General features: G+C 38.9%; 2 protein-coding genes across 2 annotated transcripts in view; both read left to right on the forward strand.

Moving 5' to 3' along the window:
* The first annotated feature begins 2,505 nt into the window (after nucleotides 1–2,505).
* LOC106098077 (olfactory receptor 52D1-like) lies at nucleotides 2,506–3,432 on the forward strand. The gene has a single exon (XM_019352485.1). The coding sequence runs from the start codon at nucleotides 2,506–2,508 to the stop codon at nucleotides 3,430–3,432; it is 927 nt and encodes a 308-aa protein (XP_019208030.1).
* A 5,488-nt stretch (nucleotides 3,433–8,920) lies between these two features.
* adarb1b (adenosine deaminase RNA specific B1b) overlaps nucleotides 8,921–22,368 on the forward strand; it is a 122,307-nt gene continuing 108,859 nt past the window's right edge. Inside the window, exon 1 of the mRNA XM_005450432.4 lies at nucleotides 8,921–9,219. The gene's annotated coding sequence lies outside the window, so the exon portion shown is untranslated. The remainder of the gene's footprint in view (nucleotides 9,220–22,368) is intronic.

The following is a 22,368-nucleotide window of genomic DNA, read 5'->3' on the forward strand; positions in this document are numbered from 1 at the left end:
CTTTATTCCCTACATTCAGGTTGATGATGCTTTGAATGAACAATCACAAGAAACGATATAGAAAATGTCATCCTGGACCAGCTCCGACCCATAGTCAGGCCACATCTGGATCCCCTTCAGTTTGCTTACCAGCCCCGCCTCGAAGCTGAGGACGCCATCATCTACCTGTCGTGTCTACGCCTATCTGGACCAATCTGCGAGCACTGTGTGAGGGTCATGTTTTTTGACTTTTCCAACACATTCAACACCATCAGGCCAAATCTCCTGGGTGATAAGCTGGCAGCGATCCAGGTGGATACTTCTTTTGTTGGCTCGATTGTTGATTACCTGACAGGAAGACCACAAAATGTGCATGTTTAACATTGTGTGCCTGACAAGGTGATCGGCAACACAGGGGGACCACAACGAACTGTCCTCTCGCCTTTCCTCTTCAGCCTCTACACCACAGAATTCAGCCACTGCACAGATACCTGCCATCTTCAGAAGTTTTCTGATGACTCTGCGTTGGTTGGATGCATCAGTGAGGGTGATGAGACAGAGTAATAATAATAATAATAATAATGGATTGCATTTATATAGCACTCTCACATTCACACACTGGTGGAGGCAAGCTACAGTTGTAGCCACAGCTGCCCTGGGGCAGATTGACAGAAGCGAGGCTGCCATATCGCACCATCGGCCCCTCTGGCCATCACCAGTAGGCGGTAGGTGAAGTGTCTGAGTACCAGGCTGTGGTTGACTCCTTTGTCATGTGGTGCGAGCAGAATCATCTGCAGCTCAACGTGGCAAAGAGCAAGGAATTGATTGTGGATTTTAGGAGGACCAGGAAACCTGTGACCCATGTTTCAATCCAGGGGATCAATGCACTCTATAGGAAGGGCCAGAGTCTTCTCTATTTTCTGAGATGGCTGAGGTCTTTCAACATCTGTCAGACAATGCTATCTGTTGTGGCCAGTGCCATCCACTATGTGTCAGCCACTGAACTACCACTCTATCATGTCAAAGCTGTATATATGCTATATTTGCATATATTACGATATCTATGTATTTGCCTCATGGTGCTTTTATAGTTTGGTCCTATATGTATATCATTCAAACATGTGTTAATTCTATAGAAAACAGGGAAAAGTTCATGCAAACATGTGTCCCACGTCTAGTCTTGGTAACAGACGTCTCCGAAAACATCAGAGCACTTTTGCAAATATGTGATATCTTGATAAACCGAGCAGATATTTGAAGTTGACACAGCTACATTCTCGCGTGAAAATACGTTAAAAGTTTATTTTGTGACCCAGAAAGACTAATAAGAGTAATATTAAAAACTTAGTAGTGGCCGCCATTGTTGAAAACTGGAATTGGCTGGGCCGCGCTATGAATTCTGGGATATGGTGGGCCACGAAGGACATACCTGACCCATCCTTCAGATTCGGGGAAAAGGAGGACGCATTTGTCGGCTGCATTCGGAGGAGTCTACGAATTTGGACAGCCTTCGTCGCGTCGCTGTGATGTAATCAGCCTACAAACGCAGCCTCAGGAGGATGCAGCCCATGAATTTGGACACGCCAATTATATACACAGATGGAAAATGGGGCAGAGTGGACACACCTGGGGAACACAGCCGAATGGAATCAGACTGACGAGAAAGGGGAAGCAAACTGAACATAAAGCACATGAGACAGGAGACTATCAAAATAAAACAGGAAGTAACACACTGATACTCATTAAAACAAATGAACTTGACACTGGGACTGGGGATAAACAGACATGGACATGTGACAGACTGAGGAGACAAAGGAGTGTAACACAGAGAACAGATAAATGACCAGTGACACCAGGGAAACAAAACAGAGAAACTGGGACAGAGAGAAACAGACCAGAAATAAAGAACAATAAAAACAAACTCAGAGGCAATGGAAAGTAACCTGCTCAAGAACTAGAACATAATTAACTTGTATTTTCAGACAACCAAGGACCATAACACTAACAGAAAATTCTAATTAAAATTGTTTCTGTAAGGAGATTTAAGCAGTGATCCACCACCAGGGACAGATTGTGTCTAATTCCCATACACATACAATTCTAACAATATCCTTATGAAAGAATTGCTAATGCTGAAAATATCTGAACATAAAGGTTCTGAGGTTTGATCTCGGTATATTTTCTGTTTTATGTTAATACATTGCAACATAACAGGGATTACCCAAAGCATATATTCTAAATACTTAAAACATTCGGACACAAACCTGGTCTCTAAAATTGTTTAGTATTTATTTGAGTTTTTCAATAACCTGCAGATTTGTGTTGTTTTATTATGTGTTTAGTACGTGATACATAATAAATCCCCTGATATTTTTCCAAAGCTGTGAGCTTTCATTCCAGATCATTGATTGGCTGGTTTGAAATCCCAGCTCACATGTTGCTGTTATCTGTACTAGATAGAGGAGAGAGGAGAACAGAGACAGGATACAGTGAGAGACTAGGCTACACTTAGGTCTCTCTATCACAATGAATAATGTTTCTGTAATAACAATGTTTTTTCTTTCAGGTTTCAATGAAACAATCAGTCACAGGTTTGTTCTCTTTTTCCTCAGTTTGTTGTGTTACTGCATCATTTGCCTGGTCAATGTTTCTCTCATTGTGATCATTATCTTGGACACCAACCTCCATGAATCAATGTATATTCTGCTCTGTGTCTTTTGTATGAATGCACTTTATGGAACAGCAGGTTTCTTTCCCAGATTTCTCTGGGATCTCCTCTCTGATGTTCATCTCATCTCATATTACGGTTGCCTTATTCAGACTCAGGTAGTTTATTCTTCTGCCTGTAGTGAACTGTCGATTCTTGCACTCATGGCATATGACAGATATGTGGCCATATGTCAGCCACTGAAGTACCACTCTATCATGTCAAAGGAAAGAGTCATTAGGTTTGCATGTTTTTCTTGGTCAACAACTTTCTGCATTATGGCTGTAAATGTCTTTCTAACATCCAGACTGAAGTTATGTGGCATGTATATTTCCAGACTCTTCTGTGGGAACTCGAGTATTGTTCAACTCGCTTGTTTTCCAGCACAAACTATAGTTAATGGCATAGTTGCAAATATTACAATAATTATTTATGCACTTCATGGTGGTTTTATAGTTTGGTCCTATATGTATATCATTCAAAAATGTGTAAAGTCTATAGAAAACAGGGCAAAGTTCATGCAAACATGTGTCCCACATCTCGTCTCATTACACACTTTTGTTGTAATAATGCTTTTCGATTTCATGAGTATGCGATTTGGTTCAAAGGTTTTACCTCAAGTCCTTCAAAACTTTATAGCAATAGAGTTTCTTGTCATTCCTCCTGTCATGAATCCCCTCATGTACGGTTTCAAACTGACCAAAATTCAGAAAAAAGTTTTTGTTGTTATTTTAAAAACTAAGTGATTTTTGTGTTATTTAGTAAGGAAACTGATAGTCTTATAATCATGAACAGTTAAAGATCATATGCTTTGAAAAAGGTCTAAGAAAACTCCAATTTTCTGTTGTCTGAAAATTTGTGTAATAGTCTAAGCAGATATAAAGCAATATTTATCTGCATATCTGTTTCAACACAAGTATTTTTGATGTTCACCTGCCTTATATAGCATCTGTGTGTAGAAGGGCTGTAAATTCACACTAAATAAAGGTTTACAGCCTCTCTTCTCATTAAAGTTTAAAATATTAACAGATGCTTGTCAGTGACTAGTTACTGTAGAGACTGCACATGACAAAGACAAATATTTTTAAATGTGGCAGAACTATCAGAGTGTCATTCTACTTTAATATTATACCGTCTTATAAAAGTGAACCAGAAGAATGAAGCAGTTTTATCCACAGCTCTGAATAAGGTCCTGCAGGTTTGAAGGGACACATGACAAGAGAAGGATCATATTTCAGTTCAGTGCTTTCTTTCTTCTCTGAGTTTTTATCTTTTTTACATTTAACACTTACTGAACCATTAGAAGACTTTGTTTTTTTCTCATATTGAAATCACCACTAAAAATGATACAACTCACTTGAAAATTGTTTGATGGATTGCAAGAAAATGTTGATAATAGCTTAAACAGTTAGAAGGTTTTAATATTTTTCCACTAAATGTATATTTGATGGTTAAAATAAATGTAAAACTACAGGTAGCTCTCAGACTGCACACATGCAAACTGCCTAAACTCTTTTAGTTGTCATAAAACATGTTTTCTACAGAACCAGAAAGATGGAGCAAGATTTTTCAGCATTGTTTCCGACGGGTTGGAAGGCAAACTGCTGTCTGGTTTTTTATATTTTTCACTTCATCATTGTTCACTTTAACTTTGTCGCTTTTTTCTCCATTTGCTGACACAATATTAGGTTTGTTACTGCTCTGCTGTCCACTCTTATCTCTGAATAAAAAAATTACACCATTTAATGACTTTGTTTTAGAGCTATCAGATAAATGGGTTATATAATGAGACTTTAGTGAGTTATCACATAAATAAAAGTATATTCCTATTCCTTTATAATAGAGATAATTAAACTCCCTGTTTATCCCTTAGAGGTAAATGTTCATGGGTTAAAATGTAATTGGGCTCCTGTAAAGAAGTCATAGGCTGTCTGAAATCCTTAACCCACAGATTTTATCAGACTCTTTACACCTAATCTGATGCTGCTCGCTTGGCCTTCATTGCACTCATGTTTATGCACGGCTGTTCTGGGCTCAGCTGAAGTATAATCTGTTCATTGACTTAGCCAGTGAAGGATATTTCAACAAAGGTGTTACATGTTAGTCCACAGTTATTAACATTCATTTGAATTTTGATTGAAATCAGTTATAGAAATCAGCCGTGCAAATCATTTAACGCGGTCTGGTGCACACCGATGTATTTGCCCATATGGAAAAGAAATAGTAAAAACTTATAAAAGACTTGCATCAGATGTGGCCTACTTCATATAGTGAATCATATAAGGCTTATATGAGTTACTCATGAAAGTGGCCACTTTCACATATTGTTTTAGTAAGTATCCAAAACATACAAGTTTCATTGATATAATTTTTCTAGGGATCTTATATCTGTTTTCACTCTTGTATGTTTTTCATACAAGTTTCACACAAGACAGATACAAACTTTATAAGATTTATATATATCTTTTCCATATGGGTGACTGGAACTCATTTTTCTGGAAACAGTTCTGCCTTCGCGACTTTTAAGAAATTTTGATGTCTGAGAATTTAGCGTTACGTCACAGAGCCCACTTTAAGTTTATTTTAGTGGGAAGAAAATTATGGTGGACAGGATCCGTTAGCTGATGTTAGTGGTTCACACCTCTTTGTTCAGCACAGAATTATAGGTCGTTATTATGTATAACTCCAAATGATCACCGAATATGCACATATTTACACATATTTACACTGACAGAGGTCATTCACTGAGTGAATCTATCTTGAAAGCAATCAGGTTTAAACTTAGCACAAAAAGAAAGGAAGTTTGTGTTTGGTTAATGATTTCTTTGTTGTAACAATGCTTCTTGACAATATATCTTATTCCCAAGAAGCCTGTTTGTTCCCCCTTAAACGGTGCCACAGTTATAAGGAAAATGCATTTGTGGGTTGAGCGGCAGAGCTGAGTATGTAGGTTGAAGAAAAAAAAATCACAAATCTTCTCTGCCAATGCCAAACAGCTTATTCTGCTATTGTTTAATGGACTGGATTATTGACACTGGGAATTTAACAGTGTATGCATTTTACAAACATGGGCCTCAGCAGCATACACAGCTCATGCTGGTCACCAGCTTGGTCACGCACCGCTGTGTGATGGCATCACATTTTTCAACTCAAAGTAAAAAAAACATTTAAACCAGCCCAGAGTGAAATTTTACTTAGCCTCGGCCTGTTTATTTTGAATGGGGTTTTTATATGGAACATTTAGATTCTGTTTGAGCTTTTAACCTTATAATAGGGGATATTACAGAGCCAGTGCAAATGCAAGTGAAGGATGAGTGAGTAAAATGAATCATGTGCTCAACAGGCAGATTCTTGCAGCATCAGCAGTTTCTGACTCGGACTCGTTTCTGTGTTCAACACTTTCTGTGCTCCAGTTAAGCAGCACTGCATCTGCTTTCAATACATTCATGTGAGCACCTTACCTCATCGTGCCATCCTTGTGTAACTCTGCAGTGCAGGTTGTTTGGAGTTTGGTGTTTTGTTTTCTTTATGTTAAATTAGTGCTGTCAAGCGGTTCAGGTGCTGTAAGCTACTTTGTTGCTGTTGTTGGAAGTTAGAGACACTCTTTACTCCCCCGAGACTCGGCCAGGAGTTAGATTAATACTTCCCATTAAAATAACATTTACCACAGCAAATGAGTTGTGTTTATCAAGAAATCAGGTTTTGTTCTGGTAACTAAATTTGACTTAACCTTTATGAGCTTCTGTAAGCAATTTTTGCTACTTTCATTTTAAATTCAGAATGCTTCTAGTTAAAAATTCATACTTGTGCTTTATTTCTTTGAGGTGAATCATATTCACCATACTTATTTTCCTCTGTGTTAGCTTTCTGATTTTTTTTCAGCTCTATGAGGCGACTGTTGTTATGATTTGGTGCTGTATAAATAAATACGTTTGTGGATAAATTTATACAAAAGATCATCTGCAAATTGCTGAAGTGTGGGTTTAATGCTGAAAGTCTTATTGACTTTCACACTGAAACAGACTGCTCAAGACTTTTGCACAGGGACAAGTCTTGAGCCACATGTCATTTCTTTATATTATGCCGTGTGTTGGTAGAAACTGCACATGTGGGGGACAAAAGAAGGTCTACTGTAGGTAGATGGGATACACCAGGGTAAAAACATAATGCTGAAATTAATAAAGGAATGAAATGGAATAAAGGAAATAAAATTAAATACAAGACACATGTTGAAAAAGACTACCAAATTAAAACAGGAAGTAACTGACAGAGACTTAAAAAGACACATGGAATGCTAGTCTAAAACAAGATTTAAATATTAGCAAAATATTTTGATAAAAAATAGATCAAAATATGAATATAAAAACTCCTACAGAAAACCAGATTACAAAGGTATCAAGAACGAAAAAGAAACACACAGAAATTAACATAATAAGAAACCCGAAGGATAGAAACTTAGAACTAAGAACAAAACTCATAAGCTGTAATCAAAAACTGGAACAAATAGCTAAGACTCTAATTATTAAAGAATATACACAGAGAACCAATAAAGACCAACAAGTAAACTAGGAACCAAACAGGGAATATTACATAAGCATAAACGTAACAGTCCAAAACGTAGAACTATGGGTCAAAGATCAAGGATCATGAAACAATACCATCTGGAAAGCACTTAATTGGCTTCATTTTTCAGCACAACAAGGATCCCAAACATGATACCAGTGCAGTGAAAAGATACATGGTTAGAAAACTTGAGTCATGAGCTCAACATTTCTGAAGTGTGTGGAATCATAATGACAAAGGAGAGGACAAATTAAGAGGTTTAAGTGTCCTTTAAGAGGCCTAAAGAACAATTCTAGAAGACTACTTAAAGAAATTAACAGAAAGCTGATGAAAAGAGTTCAGAATAAACTGAAGAAGAAAGGTGGACATAGCAAATATTGACTGTGAAGCTCATTAGAATTGCACAAACTCTGTTTATTTGTTTTTTATACTTATATATTATATTCCCATGCATGTTTGCATGTTTCAATACAATGATGTAACTGTCTTCAATTTTTCAGCAAAATAGAGTACCATAACATGTGTGACCATTTTTAACACTTTCTTTTGACTCTTCCTTATGTCCTGAAGAGGCTGTGCCTTCTCCAGCGTGAATATGAATGTGTTTTTAATGGCTTGCTGGTATAGTATAGCTTACATAGCTGCACCATGTTTCTTTTTTTAAATGCACATTTAAAGTGGACATAAAAGTGGACATTTTTAAGAGGATATAGCAGAAACATGATGCAGTACAAATTTAAAGTAATGAGGTAATGAGTAAATGAGTAATGAGCCAAACGACGCTGATTTTGACTCAGCTAAATACACATTTCAATAATTTTTTATTAATTTTAGAAAATAATAGCTATTCAGGGTTATTGCTTATTTATGACAACTTCATAAATCAAGAATTTATTAGATAAATAAATAAATAAGAATATTGTTTCATTTTTAATCACTTTTATTATTTATCTATCTATTGTGTTATATTTGAGAGGGGGTACAGTGCTGTCTAACACTGCTTGTATCTGACAGTTTATGAAGAAAGTGGTTGAGGTCCAGTATAAGGTAACCTCGAATACTGAAACATGCAAACTTACTCCAGTACAGTCAAACAATAGAAATCTGAACTTGGAAATTTGCATAATTGGTCTGTTGTAAGTGCTTTATTTACACTAGATTTCAAACTAAAACACATATAAGATGCCAGTGGTCAATATAACAGGTAACAAAAACAGTGTTTAAAAGTTTCAGTATCTTTATTATTTATCTATTTATATTGTTGTATTGTTTTGGGTTTGGCCGGGCGTGGTGTGATGTGTAAAACTGCTTGCATCTGACAGTGAATGAAATAAGTGGCTGCTGCACCAAGGTCCAGTATTAGGTAAATAATAATTGTCATGAATTTTGAAACATGCAGACTTACTCTAGTCTAAGAATAAAAATAATATTTCAGAAATTTGCTTAACAATATGCATAAAGCGCCCCTGTAGGAGCTTTGTGCAAACTAGATTTCAAACTAAATCTCATGTTAAATGCTTTTAAAATCAACAGTTACTTGGCGTTATGTCTTTGACCTCCTCCTCATGTGTTTTTCACCATGTTTATTCTAGATGGGTTCGTTGCGGGCCTTTGTGTTTTATTTTGAAAATCCCAAGCGGAAGCTAATTACTGCTACGGTAACTTCACGGACGTCTGAGGGGGGTAGGACATCCCTGACCGACCTGCACCGACTCCGCACCGCTCAGCGGCAGTAATGCAGCGTTTCCCTCCCCGGCCGCGGCGAAACACGGAGCAGAAGAAGGAGGCCGACGGCAGGCTGTGAACACTGCGGTACATGCGACCGTACAGCCGCTCTCTTCAGCCTGTGCTCGTTTTTCTTCCACAGCGGCGACGACACGGAGGAAGACGAGGCATCTGTGTTTGGGGTTTGAAGTGGCGGACGAGAATTAAACGTATCCTGAATTCACGGCTTCCCGTTGAGGCCATCAGTAAGTATCCCGTTCTGTGTTATTTTGGGTCTGCAGTGGATGAAACATGCTAATGTGATTTGGGTTCCGGTTGTGTTTATATAATATTAGGTTGGTAATCCTCCGGAGCAGCGCAGACGTTAGGGCTCACCGGTCAGAATTACGTGAATAATTAGCCAGGATATGCCCCTTTTAAATAAACGCGTAAGCCTTTTAAATTCACCTTGCTGTTACGGCTGTTATCAGCTTTACCCTGTCAGTGCCTGTGAAGGTCTGCTCAGGAGACTGCATCATGCACAATTAACAGTGATACCGTACTACAAAGCCTGTGCCTGCTGCAGCACGCTGGACTGTTACGTTATGCAGGTGTGCTTTTAGATTCGCTGCTGTCCACGAGAAAAACATGCAACATAATCCACTCACAGTGCACGGTGAAGCCGCCTCCTTTCAGGCTTTCTGTCTTGTACAAGTCATTTATGTGTAAAAGTGTTATAACTGTATCAGAGGCGGACTGTAATAAGGATTCAGGCCAAGAATTTGACTTTATCTCAGGCCACTCTGTTCACAAACCCCCTACAGACTGCTTGTTTTTTCACACTAAACCTTTACTGCCAAAATAATGCACTTTATACAGTGTGTCTGTTACTGCAAGTGAATTACTTTTAATAAGACTGAAGGGATGTGGAGAGAAAGTGTGTAACCATAAGTTATCAGCAGCAATAATTAATCATGTTATTGCTGTTATTAGCCTGATATTAAAATGTATTTTTAAATTTCATGACCTGCATTTACAAGTGACAGTTTACTAGCTTTTTGTTTGCCTGCTTTATGTTTATGTGGGAGGGGAAGACCCGGGTTCCAAAAATCCGACAAACCTCAGCAGGAGTATGCCCGTCATATACAAGGTCAAAGACACAGAACAGTGAGCCATTTGACCTTAAAAGTAGCTCATATGTGCAAATTATTACCTTTAAAGTTCATTAAAAGTGTACAAAAAATCTACAAAACTGAAAAAAGCTACAATAATTTAATTTAATTCATTTACACTCATGTGAAAAAGAACAAAACATGAAAAAGTTTCTGGGCATTCATTTGTGTGACGCTCTCTAAAGATCCTGCCACAGCACTTCAGCCAGGCTGAGGTCTGGGCTTTCTCAGACATCTGAGGATATCTGTCGGATGTTTGATTCTAGAATACTTTGGTATAAGGGGAAGTTATGGTCGATTCAGTGACGGCAAGGTGCCCAAGTTCTGCGGCAGCAATGGCACAAATCATGACCCCTCCACCACCGTGCTTGGCAGTTGGTATGAGGTGTTTGTTTATTACCAAACATGGTGCTGCGTATTATGGCCACACATCTCCACTTTGCTCTCATCTATCCAAAGGATGTGGTTTGTTCAGAAGCAACTTTGCAAACCTAAGCTATCCTGCCATGCTTTTTTATAGAGATGAACTCTTTCCCCTGGCAACCCTTATAAATCAGCTCTGCTTGTTTAGTCTTTTTCTAACTGTACTGTCATGAACTTCAACATTTAACATATTAACTGTAGAGTCTGAGATGTAGCTCTTGGGTTTTTTGCCCATCATAGCACAGTTTGAATTTGGGTCATATTTGCTGGGACGTCCTCTCCTGGAAAGATTGTGGCGTTCTGATAACATCTGAACGCTCCAGACCAGAAAACTGCCAAAACATCTGCTTTATAGCTCATGTTTTTGACTGACCCATCCCCTCACTGCACCTTAAGCAGCATTTTTCTTTTTTTTGTCTCTCGTCCACCTGTCTTTTTCATCTTATTGTTCATTTCAGGCCACTTAATTAGTATTGACAGAGGGGCAGTTAGACTTATGATGTGCTGAGAGAGACTGGATCAGTGCATCACACAGCCTGTATCTAGTATATTCTACCTGTGCTTAGATAATACTGGGACATACATTCTTACGGGACGGAGCAAGTGTGAGGCGCCTTTCAGATTCAGTTATTCTACAAAAGTCAAGCTGACTTGTACAGTCAGGCCACCGGGTGCTCCTGAAGGCTCACAGTTGGCTACTGAATTGTATAATTCCAAACAAAACTTGGTAACATGTTTTGTGCATGTTGTTTTCACAAGTGAAAGAAGCCTTAGACGTCTTCACATGACATTGAGATTATGCCAATAATACAGAGCTGTCTCAGTGTCTCTTTCTGGTGTGAATTTTTAGAAATTTCTTGTGCTGAAATTCTCATTGCACTTTGAGCTGCGCTATATACGTGGCATCACTGTTTAAAGTTGATTAAAGCCAGATGGATAATTAAAACATTGCTGATTTTTAGGAGTTATAGGGTTGCACTTATCTTGTACCACCAAATATAAACCTTTAATTTCCATAAACATCGCTTTGCCGTTTGAAAAAAGGTTTGGTCTGCAGTTCTGCGAGTTTGCCCCAAAGGCACATTTTTCATGCAAACTTTAAGTGGACTCTGTTGTAACTGTCAACAAAGTGTCAGCAAAGGCAGTAAGAGGCTATTCTGACATGTGGCGATACAGGAGGACCCTCGAACGGTTGTTTGCATGCGTGCTTGTTTTCATACCGTCGCCACGGCAATCAAAGACCGTCTGAGTATGTGTATGGTTTGCGGTCATGTTCATTCATATAAAGCAGACATGTTTTCCATTCCTAAAGGTATAGTAGTGGTGATTTGTGAGATCTGGCTTAAATGACTCACAATTTCCTTTTTACCAGTGCAGCACAAGTGGGATTATTTCACAGAACAGCAATGCAGGAGAAGCATGCTGCTGACAAACACTTGTTTTCATTTAAATGAATTACATGGCATCTGTTTGCAGCTCTGTGAGACAGCCACTTTGCTGATTTGCTGAGTTAAAGTGAGTAAGTGAGGTTTTTTGCAAAATCCAGCTGCAGTACTCAGCTAAAACGGAAGCCTGTCAGGGCTACCTTAGCAAATACTCCCAGCAACACTACACTAAGCCTTACTACATGTTTCATCAAAAAAGTGCTGCAGTACTGCTCCCTTTGCTGAGGTGACAAGTTTTGAGTAAAAAACAGCTCAGACTGGGTGCTGCTGACCGCATGGCTAAGTGTGTGTGAGCTCTGCTGCAGGAAAGCTGCATGCTGCTGTATGAGTGAACACATGCAGCAGTAGCAGCAGCAGCAGCAGCAGCAGGAGAACAGAGGCTGCTGCTGCTCACACTAATAATTTGTTGCTGGCTGTCAGCGTGCTCTCCTTTCATGCTCCTGTAATGCAAACCCAGAGGCAACAGAACGGCTACCCATCACCTTCACAGAGCCCCGTGTGGGCATAGCAAGCTTCTGTCAGCGATCCATATGTTCCCTGCCTTCTGGACGCTGGCGTACGAACCCCGGTGAACGCACCAGTGCCCATCATGCGGATAAGGCTCTAAAAAAAAACAAAGCATTTCCTTAGGATTTGCAGGCTAATGGGCACTGACGAGAATACACATTTGAAGAAAACCACAGGGACCCAGTGCAGCGTTGCTGAGAAAGTGCTGAAAGTGAGCTTTACGTTCAAGCTGTTTTGGTGTTTTTCAGCTCCTGCCACAGTGTCAGGAATTCTGATGTTCGGAGACCAAATGAGCCACTGCCAAACACCAAACTTGGCCGCATTGTCCCACTGGCAAGAGGACTACCTGCTTGAATGATGAGTGGCTATTTTGAAGCAAAGTATTTGAATACGCAGGTTGGATGAAATGGAACCGCTCTGCATGCCTTCCCGAATATGTTTGCCTTCCCCAGCAGGACTGGGTTAGTGCTGCAAAAACACATTTCACCCTAGACTTGCTGTAAGAATGGTGTGCAGGGACATCAACTGTTCTCCTGATAACTGTTGCAATTACACGAGGAGGGGAGGGGGGGTCCTCATAGTGCGATTAAATATCGTTTTCACATATTTTTGGTTTTTTGGTGAGCGGTTTGAAACAAACACATTTCTTGATGGAGTGGAACGCTCTAGACTTCCCCGGTACTGCTTATCAAGCTTCTGGTAAGCTCTGCATCTTTTGTCCTGTGCACTTTTCCTGAAAAACACCAGGCATCCTGTTTTCTTCTGCCTCACTTAGTTATTGATTAAAGTAAACAGCAGATAGTATTTCAGAGTGTTGCGTCAGCCTGTCAGTCTCGTCAGCCCGTCGCGCTCTTGTGCGACACTTTGCAGACTCAACACCTTTGTCTCGTTCCTGTTTTGACCAAATATGAGTAAAATTCTTCTTCTCGTTTTGAGTTTTAAGAGAAAGATATGCTATTGAGCTGAGACTAACGATGTGTTTGCCTCTGAGTGAGCAGAAGGATATGACTATCTGACTGTATTTACAGTACAGAAGTCCAAGTTTTGCTGGCCTGACATGGTGAAACTATTTAAATCAAGCTCAAACAAATGCAACATTTTTAAAAAAGTGCAGGAATTTCTCAGGACTGCAGTCTGGAAAATGGAACTGAATGCAATAATTAAGCTGTACTGTAATTACAGCATTTATGCTTGCATGCAACAGCCTGTGTAATAACTTCTAAACAGAATATCACTCGATACACGCCATAAACTTGAGAATGATAATAGTCTGCATACAGAAAAATAATGTACACGCATTCATGTACAGCTTGTCGAGGCTTACTCCCCACTCATTACTGACCACTGTATGTTTTTGTCTCCTGTGTTAAACACATTGAGTTTACGTGTGAGGAAATGTGCTGCATAAATAAAATTGATGTTTCTATTGACACTCAAAGCCACACATATAAAAATATGTAACCACAGAGATAAAAGTTCACATTGTTATGTTTTTACCTTTTCAGAAGTGAATTATGAGTACAAAACAGGTTTACAAACACATCTCCAACAAATGCTGGGTCGCTATGTAAAATGTAAATAGTAGGAGAATGGAAACGCGATAGTTTATTAAAAGTAGTACAAAGATAAGATGAAATGTTCAAACTGAGACTGTTTATTCTGTAAAATAAAAAGAGTTGTGAGTTCTGTCATTTTATTTTTTCTTAGTGTTTTTTGTTTTATTCACCGTGGCATCATTTCAGTATCAGACAGAGGTGTTGGCCAGCACAGACACTAAAGCAGTTTTGGGGTCAACGGCTAAATTGATTTTAGCCTTTTAAAAGAAATCAATAGAAAAATGCATTTAAAAACAAATCACAGTTTGTGTTTTGGGTTTGAAAAGTGTGATTTCTTTCTTAAAATGTTTCCACAAATCAGTGAATGTTGCTAATTGTTGCCACAAGAGGAGCACAGTTAGACTGGAACAACTTTATTGAATGAGTGCTTTACGTAGTGAAACTTCAATCTAAGATGTTTTATATAATTCTGTACCACTTATTATGTAATAATAAGAAAGAGTTGTTTTGAAATTATTGTTACCACATTATTTATGGCTAACGTTGTAAAAATCTACCATCGTTTTTGAGACAGGTTGCCAAAAGCTTTACGTAATATGGTCTCTTCTGCGGTGCAGTGGTCCTTATTTTAAAGCTATTTGACCAGCTGTCATGCACCCCGATGTTTCAGCAGTGTAGCAGGGCAGAAAATCACTAATAATTCTGCTGTGGTCATGTGTGGATCTGTTGTTGGTTTGTGCGAATTCTGCAGTGACAGTAATGTCTGTGGATGTGTGGGTGATTGAAAGGCTTTGTAAAGCGCTTTGTCCTCTTTGGCTTGAAAATCATGAGCATGAACACAGCCTGCGTACCATGCAGTCCATGTCAGTTTCACATCTTTGCTACAAAATAATGAGGCCACAGATGACCTTGCTGTTTCACGTTTCACTGCAGCTGTCAGAAATGCATTTGTTCCCCGCCCAGTTCAAATTAGAATTGCAATCGATTTTTGACTTAATTGCACGCAAGGGGAGAGTTCGATCAATTAATCAGTCTGTGTAAAACATGCTTCTATATGATAATGTTTGCTAAGGGCGACTGTTCTGTGAGCCTACAGTAGAGAAGAGAAGGCATGAACTGGCTGATATTAGTGTAAAGATCTTTGTTGCAATGTTAGGTAGTTGTGGTTTCTGTAATTAATTTGAATAACAAACTGAAACACTGGAGATGACGGGTTCAAGGGTATAAATTAATCTATGGTATGTTGCACAGATATAATGATGGTTTAACAATGCAGTCTGTAAGTCTTTCTCCTCTTGTCACATCGTAGAACTTTTAGTTCAAGCTAAAATTAGCACCAGATATGGTTTAAAGTTTTTCCATAATAATGCTAATACATAGGAAAAGTTGTAGCATAAATACCAAAAACCTTTTTGATGCATTGCTGGGTTTGCAGAAAACCCCCCAAACCCCCACTTCATGTTCTGTCCTGCTGCTTTGTCACTACAAAGTGTTGGCTTTGCAGTTTTCCTTGATGTACAAGGCACGTCATGCAAAGTGCACTTTGCATAAAAAAGAAAAACAAACCCGCAGGTGTAGACTTTTTCACCCGTGTCACCTTGTAGTGTTATGCGCTTTCAGCATTTCTTCATCACTTGGGAATATGGGTCATTGTATGGTCTCTTTTAGAACTCGTTCTCAGGACATGCTGACCCAACCACATTACAAATTAGACGTGCTCGTTCCATGGGGAAAGTCCTCTGTCATGACAGAGAAGAGGAAGGGAGGGGCAGAAACATGTTGAAAGTAGAGATAATTGAGATGTTGGTGATCTCACTTTATGTTGTACTCAATAAAAACAACATAATTCGTTAACAAATGAGGAAAGATGCGCCTCGCTGTCCACAAGACTGGTTAATTACACTGTAAAAAGGAAGCGAATGGAAAGTTGCACAAGCCGCTCCTATCTAATGTTGGAATAATGTGCTGGGACAGGTTATGGATGCTGGGTGAAGGAGTGTGTATTTCCTTTTTTTTACAGAGCAAAAATCTGCCTCCAGGCCATGTCCACACTAGTATGTTTTTTAAATGCATAACTTCTGCCATCCACACAACTCTGGCATTTTAGAACTCCAAAAACTGGGTTTTGGAAATGCTAACCATCTTTTGAAAACTCCAGGGCTTTCTGGATGAATAGTCTCCAAATGTTTCCAGAGAAATGGAGACTTTTGGAAACAATGACACACCTACCAATGTTTCACTGATTGGGGCATAATCACTCTGATTTTACCTCGCTTGATTCGTCACACTCCTTTGAAATGTAATAGTCCCAGAAAAAACAGACATCAGCCCTGACTGTCAGACGTTAATTCAGGCTGACTACTGAATTCCTACCATTGCTCACCGTGTAAAGTTAACTTATGAATATTATTATCCAACTACTAACATGGATATGCAGTGAGAGTGTCGACTATAATGGTCACATTGGTATCTCCTACAGGCCTGCAGTCAGGTTGCCGTTGTGGCAGTCGTCAGTGTTGGTTAGCGGTTGGAGAGACTCATAGCTAACATCTTGAACTGTGGCTGGAAACACTACCGTATTTTCCGCACTTAAAATCCTTTAATTTTCTCAAAAATCGACAGTGTATGAATTCTGGTTGTGCTTACTAACGTCGAACCAATTTTATGTGGTGCACGGCGCTCAAAAATCTGTCAAAAATGTTTTAGTCCGACTTTGGTAAGCTACGAAGCCGCACCGCTTGATGGATTGTTGGAGCATTACAGCTACCGTAGTCAGGAGCCTGGCGGAGTAATCTGGGTCCAAAACTCCGTCCCTTTCAGGTCCCAAAGGCAAACGAACACTGAGAGTTAAAAACGGTCTGAATTCTTTCATTTCAAATAAAATGATCAGCGTTGCTGCTTTACCAGGTGTAACAATTAAGTTTAACATCCAGGCATCCATGAAAACAGGATTTATTAAATTTAACAGAGTTAGAAGTTAGCAGGAAGTTAGCTCGCTAGCTTCCACCTAAACATGATATAGCATGTTCTGACTGAGAGATTTCTGAAACATTCAAACGTACAGCTCTGCTATCACTTCCAACATAAATGAAGACAGAAAACTAAACAGCAGTGACGTTTGTAGGGTTACTGAAGTTTGACTAGCTGGTATATAATGATGTGCCACGTGGTCACTAGCAACACAGCTATGTTAGCATAATATAAACACAGTGAAGCTGGAGGATGAACGCTAACTTTTTTCCACTCGATAATAGTTACTGCGAGGGTTCCCAATGGTTAGGGACAAATGCAATCACATGGCAGGATGCTGTAAACGGACCAAAACTTCAGTCAGGAGAACAACTGAGATAATCCATCCACAATACCAGGTTAGTCATTAATATACTGCAACAACATGGGAATAGAGCAGCTGCCAGAGAATTCAACATTAATGACTCAGTGCAAGAAGAATGAGTTGAGTAATGTTTGACTTATATGACTGTTTTGTTTCACTTAATGCGCCTTATAGTCCGGTGTCCCTTATGGTCCGAAAAATAGGGTAGTTGTTGCTTTGTGTTTTTGCAGAGCTCTGGGTGCTCTAACCAGAACCCACTGCAGATAGAGAGGTGCAGAGGCTGCAGAGCACAACAGGGACTACTGTCACGACGGTGGAGCTGAAATCCATCCACACATTAAGAAACTAGCTGGAGAGGCAACCGATTTTTCTCATTTGCACGTTGTCTCAGAGAATGTGGTTTTATTTATTTAAGCAATAAAAATAAAGCACAAGTGCAGCTCCTGCCGCATGCATGCTCACACATGCCCTCTTGCTTTCACATGTACAGTGTAATTCTGTGTGAAATGTTGGGTCGTTTTCGATTTCAGTTCAACACTTTTAAAAAGTAAACGCATTACCGAGGATGCAAAGAGTGTTTTTTTCTCCATGCCTTAATCCACTGTGGACCTACATCAAATTACTAAACTAGGCCACGCAAACACAGAAGTTGTGCCAAAGTAATCTTAGACCTTTCAGTCAGAAACAGAAGCCTAAATGGAGGATTTGTTTGTGTCGGATTCTTTAGCTCATGGAAGAGCGTGTACTGAGGGAAAGGACAACAAGCTGTCATCTTGGAGAATGACATGATATGGATACTTGGTAAGGGTTTTTGCAAAGAAAGCAGCATGACCTTGGTTTGTATAGCTGAGACAATGTGCTTGCCTGAAGTGTGCAACATCGATGCTGCTCCATCAGCCCTGTCACCAGATTGTGAAGAGAGAAAGTTACAGGTTATGGCTGTTGTTCATATAGCAAACATTAAGCAAGACACTTGTGTATGCATGATGTACAATGGTCTCACGTTAGGGAAAACAGTAACCTTTAAAGGTGAGGTGTTGGGTATGTTGTGAGTGTGCACAGATGGCTACAGTCGAACACGAGGAGAGCCTGCACCTTTTCAAAGGCGTTTTATAACCTCTTTCTGCATTCACTGGAGATGAGTTCTCAGTGAAAACAGAAGAAAGGGCTAATGCACATGCCAGACACGGTTATCACCAGAGCGTAAATGTGACATTACAGTCAATGCTGTACACACACATGCATGTTAGCACTACAAAGGGCAGGACATGGAAGACCTCCGGGTCTGCGGCTCGTCATAGTTAACTGGATCACTCAGCTGCAGAAATGCTCCACAGGCTAGCCTTCAGAGTATTGACAGGTATTAGGTTCACTAGTCTCTTTTTGTTTTGAGTATATGTGTGAAAAATTGTTTGGTCATTTTTCCTCCACTCCTAAAGAAGGAGGAGGGAAAAGTCAAGCCAAAAAAAAAAATCTAATTTATAGGTTGATGTGTTGCTATTAGTGGTAATAGTATGACAGAGAGTATGTGCAGAGATTTTTTATCCATCCTTTTTCAGAGTGGTGTTCCTGCAGGATTACCATTGTTGGCTTAAAGCTGTCCAACACTGTGCCAGATTTCCTGCATGGGGCCATTTTAGATGAGTGATAGATAGTTATATATCTGATCTGTGGGAAATGTTACTTTTTTAAGCTGGTGTGTAGCAGAGATATAAAAGTTTGTTTCCACCAATAGGAACCCTATATTTAGGTTTAGTAACCCAGACCGACAAAAGTTTCTCTGTTTAAACACAGAGCGAGAAATCCGCTTTAAAGAGTTTGAAAAACAAAACAAGGAGTTTGGATATTTTTTACATTTTTGCACAATTACTAGGCTAGAGGTTTCTAAATGACGCAAAAGTCTGTAATTTGGATCTTTCAGGTTAGCATGAGAATTTACATTTTGTGTCCTTTATGAAAAGAGTCATGATTTGCACCACAGCTGTCAACCATCTGGATTATAGCACACAGCATTAGGCAATGATTTTAGCATCTCACACCAGGAAAGTAGTGGAGTAGTTGGAACATTTGCATTATCCCAGATTAAAATAACCAGACTCGATTCATTTTGAAGAACTGGTGTAAAATCACAGATGCAGGGGTGGAGTTTCCTTTCCTTTTTACTAACAGAATATGAACGTGAGTTACGACCCAATGCAGTCACTGAATCTGCTGTGGTAACTGTAGTTATCCCTCAAACACATGCACGGTGTGTTCACAATCCCATAATAAGTGTTGTATTCTGAGTATGTGTGCTATCACACAACATCGTTTGAGTAAATACGAGTCACGTGTCAGTGTGGACATGGTTTACCAGTTAGGGCTGACTTTTTATGGAATCCTGGACTCAAGCACTGATAAAACCAATTAACAAATATATAAAACTTTCATTGTCCTTGAAAGTCTCTACTGTGATGCATTGTGGGATTTTAATGCCAGTGTAGTGTCCTGTGCTTGCTTATAGAGCAGGGCGATATGACCAAAAATATTTATCACGATATACATTTGAAAATTTGCGATAACGATATAACTGACGATATGATTGACACTAGACAAAATACTTTACAACTCCACAACTTTATTAGTGCAAAAAACCCCATCAATGTATTTTCACTTAAACAAGCAGCTGTTATATAAAAATGTAACAGTGCAAATTCCTCACTGACAGTTTAACCAAAAGGCATTTCCAGTGGAAATTGGCCGACATATCCTCAGCATAACCATGTATAATATCCACAAAACTTAAAAAGAGCTTATACACACACAATACAGTGATATTATGTTGAAGCACAGTACGTATCACTCCGCGAGCCTCCTGCCTACGATAGCCGTAATGCTCCGACAATCCATCAGGCGGTGCGGCTTCGTAACTTAGCAAAGTCGTACTAAAACATTTGACAGATTTTCGAGCGCCGTGTACATAAAATCGTTTCGAGGTCAGTAAACACAACCAGAATTCATACATAAGGCACACGGGATTATAAGGGACACTGTCGATTTTCAGAAAAATCAAAGGATTGATTTTAAGTGTGCCGTATTTTCCAAACAACACGGTAATAACGACGGCCCGCTAGCATGCGCTACCAAAAATAGTGCTTTGTTGTGTATCTGACGGACGAAAGCTAAACCAGTTCCACACCACTGAAGTTGCAGCATTTTTACAAACCAGTTCTGGTTCATCCGTTTCATTTAACGATCCACTTTCGCTCTTCTCATTCTGCGTCGCCGCCATGTGCGTATGTAAACAAAGGCACTGCGCATGCGCGTTTTACCCACATTCTATCGCGATATTTCATTTTCCTATCGTTGCCCAAAATTACACCGGTATTACCATGAACGGTATGATATAGCCCAGCCCGACTTGCATACTCTATTATTCCCTTAGAAATAAAACGTAGCTCACATACTATTGTGTATGCACTAATAATAATGATAATAATAATAAAAGCATCTGTTATATTTTAATTTATTATGTAATAATTTTGATTGAAGCTGAGCACTGTCTCAGCCTGTACCTGCAGGCCGCTGCAGGCAGTTTGAGAAAAAACATTCTTCTCCCGTTAGCTTCTCCTTATTTGTCAAAGTCGAGTAAGCTGTAAGCTGTCAGGTGATGTTTTTCACATTTAGAAGAATTATTTGGTAGTTTTGTAATTTATCTTAAGGTTGCGCGTCCTTTTGAAAGTATTAATTCATCAACAGGAGAACACATGAATAAATAAAGTGTATGATACTGTAGGGGGGCTGCTGTATTTCTCATTCAGAGGTGCATCAACTTTGCGATGTAGCGGTAACTTATTTCATTAACTCTGTAATTGTTCATTAGGTACTTATACTTGACAATATCATGTTATGCTTCTATTTTTAGTTAATCATAAATATTTGTCTACAGTATCAAATTATTAAGGGTTTATTTTGTTACAAAGAAGCTTCATGTCCACAATCATTTGTTTAGCTTAGCAGCCTGACTCATTAATCTGGCTAATGTATTTAAGTGTTTCCAGCATCACTGTGAGCATAAAGAGAAAACAAAGCTGCTGTTATTTTTAGTCATTACCAACAACAGCACCTTAGTATTTTGATGAATTAACGTAAAAAGCTATACGGGCTCACATGTGTGAAAAGCTGCAGCGATCAGTCGGTCCTGATAAATGGTGCGTTCCTCTTTTCCCAGTTTGAGCCTCTCAGATGATTCTTTCATACATACAGGTTTTATCAAATTTATTAGAACATCTGTCATTTAAACAAGTCTGTCAAACTTGTTTAAAACTAAAAATGAACTGTTTTCACTCTGAAGTGAGAAGTTAATCGAGGCTAACTTTCAGCCACTAAAACTAATTTCATGTTCAGGAATGCAAGTAAATAATTTAGCATTTTAATCAAAAACGAATAACATGCTGTACTGTTTTGTCTTTTTCAGTTTTTTGTAAACAGTACATTTAAAATTTCAGGGATAAAAACAAGAATTATATTTTAACATTAAAAATACAGTTTTGATTAAAGAGCTTGTGCACACTGGTTGAGTAACCATTACAGAAATATAAACAGCTGTAAATTTAGGGCAGCTGTGGCATAAACCTTGCACTGGGTGGTGGTCTGATAAATGTGCTCAGCACTGTATATCACAGTTAGCTGAAAACCTTTGAGTTTTAGACGTCACTGTCTCTGAGCGATTGATTGGATTTATTTAGTGTTTTTGTTGAGTTACTTTACAGTCTAAGCCTCTGTGAATATTTGGAAGAATTTTAAAATTTGATAAGTCTCCTTATTCAGCCACCAAAGTGAGATCTAAATGTTTTGAAATTCTAATTGTATTTTTTTTTTATCTATATCTGTATCTGTAGGTAGTTCATATATATTCCTTTTGTGTGTATTTATTTTTTTTATTTTTAATATTTATATAGAGATGTGTGTGTGTGTGTGTATGTGTGTATATATATAG

The sequence above is a fragment of the Oreochromis niloticus genome, linkage group LG16 (assembly GCF_001858045.2).
Source record: "Oreochromis niloticus isolate F11D_XX linkage group LG16, O_niloticus_UMD_NMBU, whole genome shotgun sequence".
Taxonomy (NCBI): Eukaryota; Metazoa; Chordata; class Actinopteri; order Cichliformes; family Cichlidae; genus Oreochromis; species Oreochromis niloticus.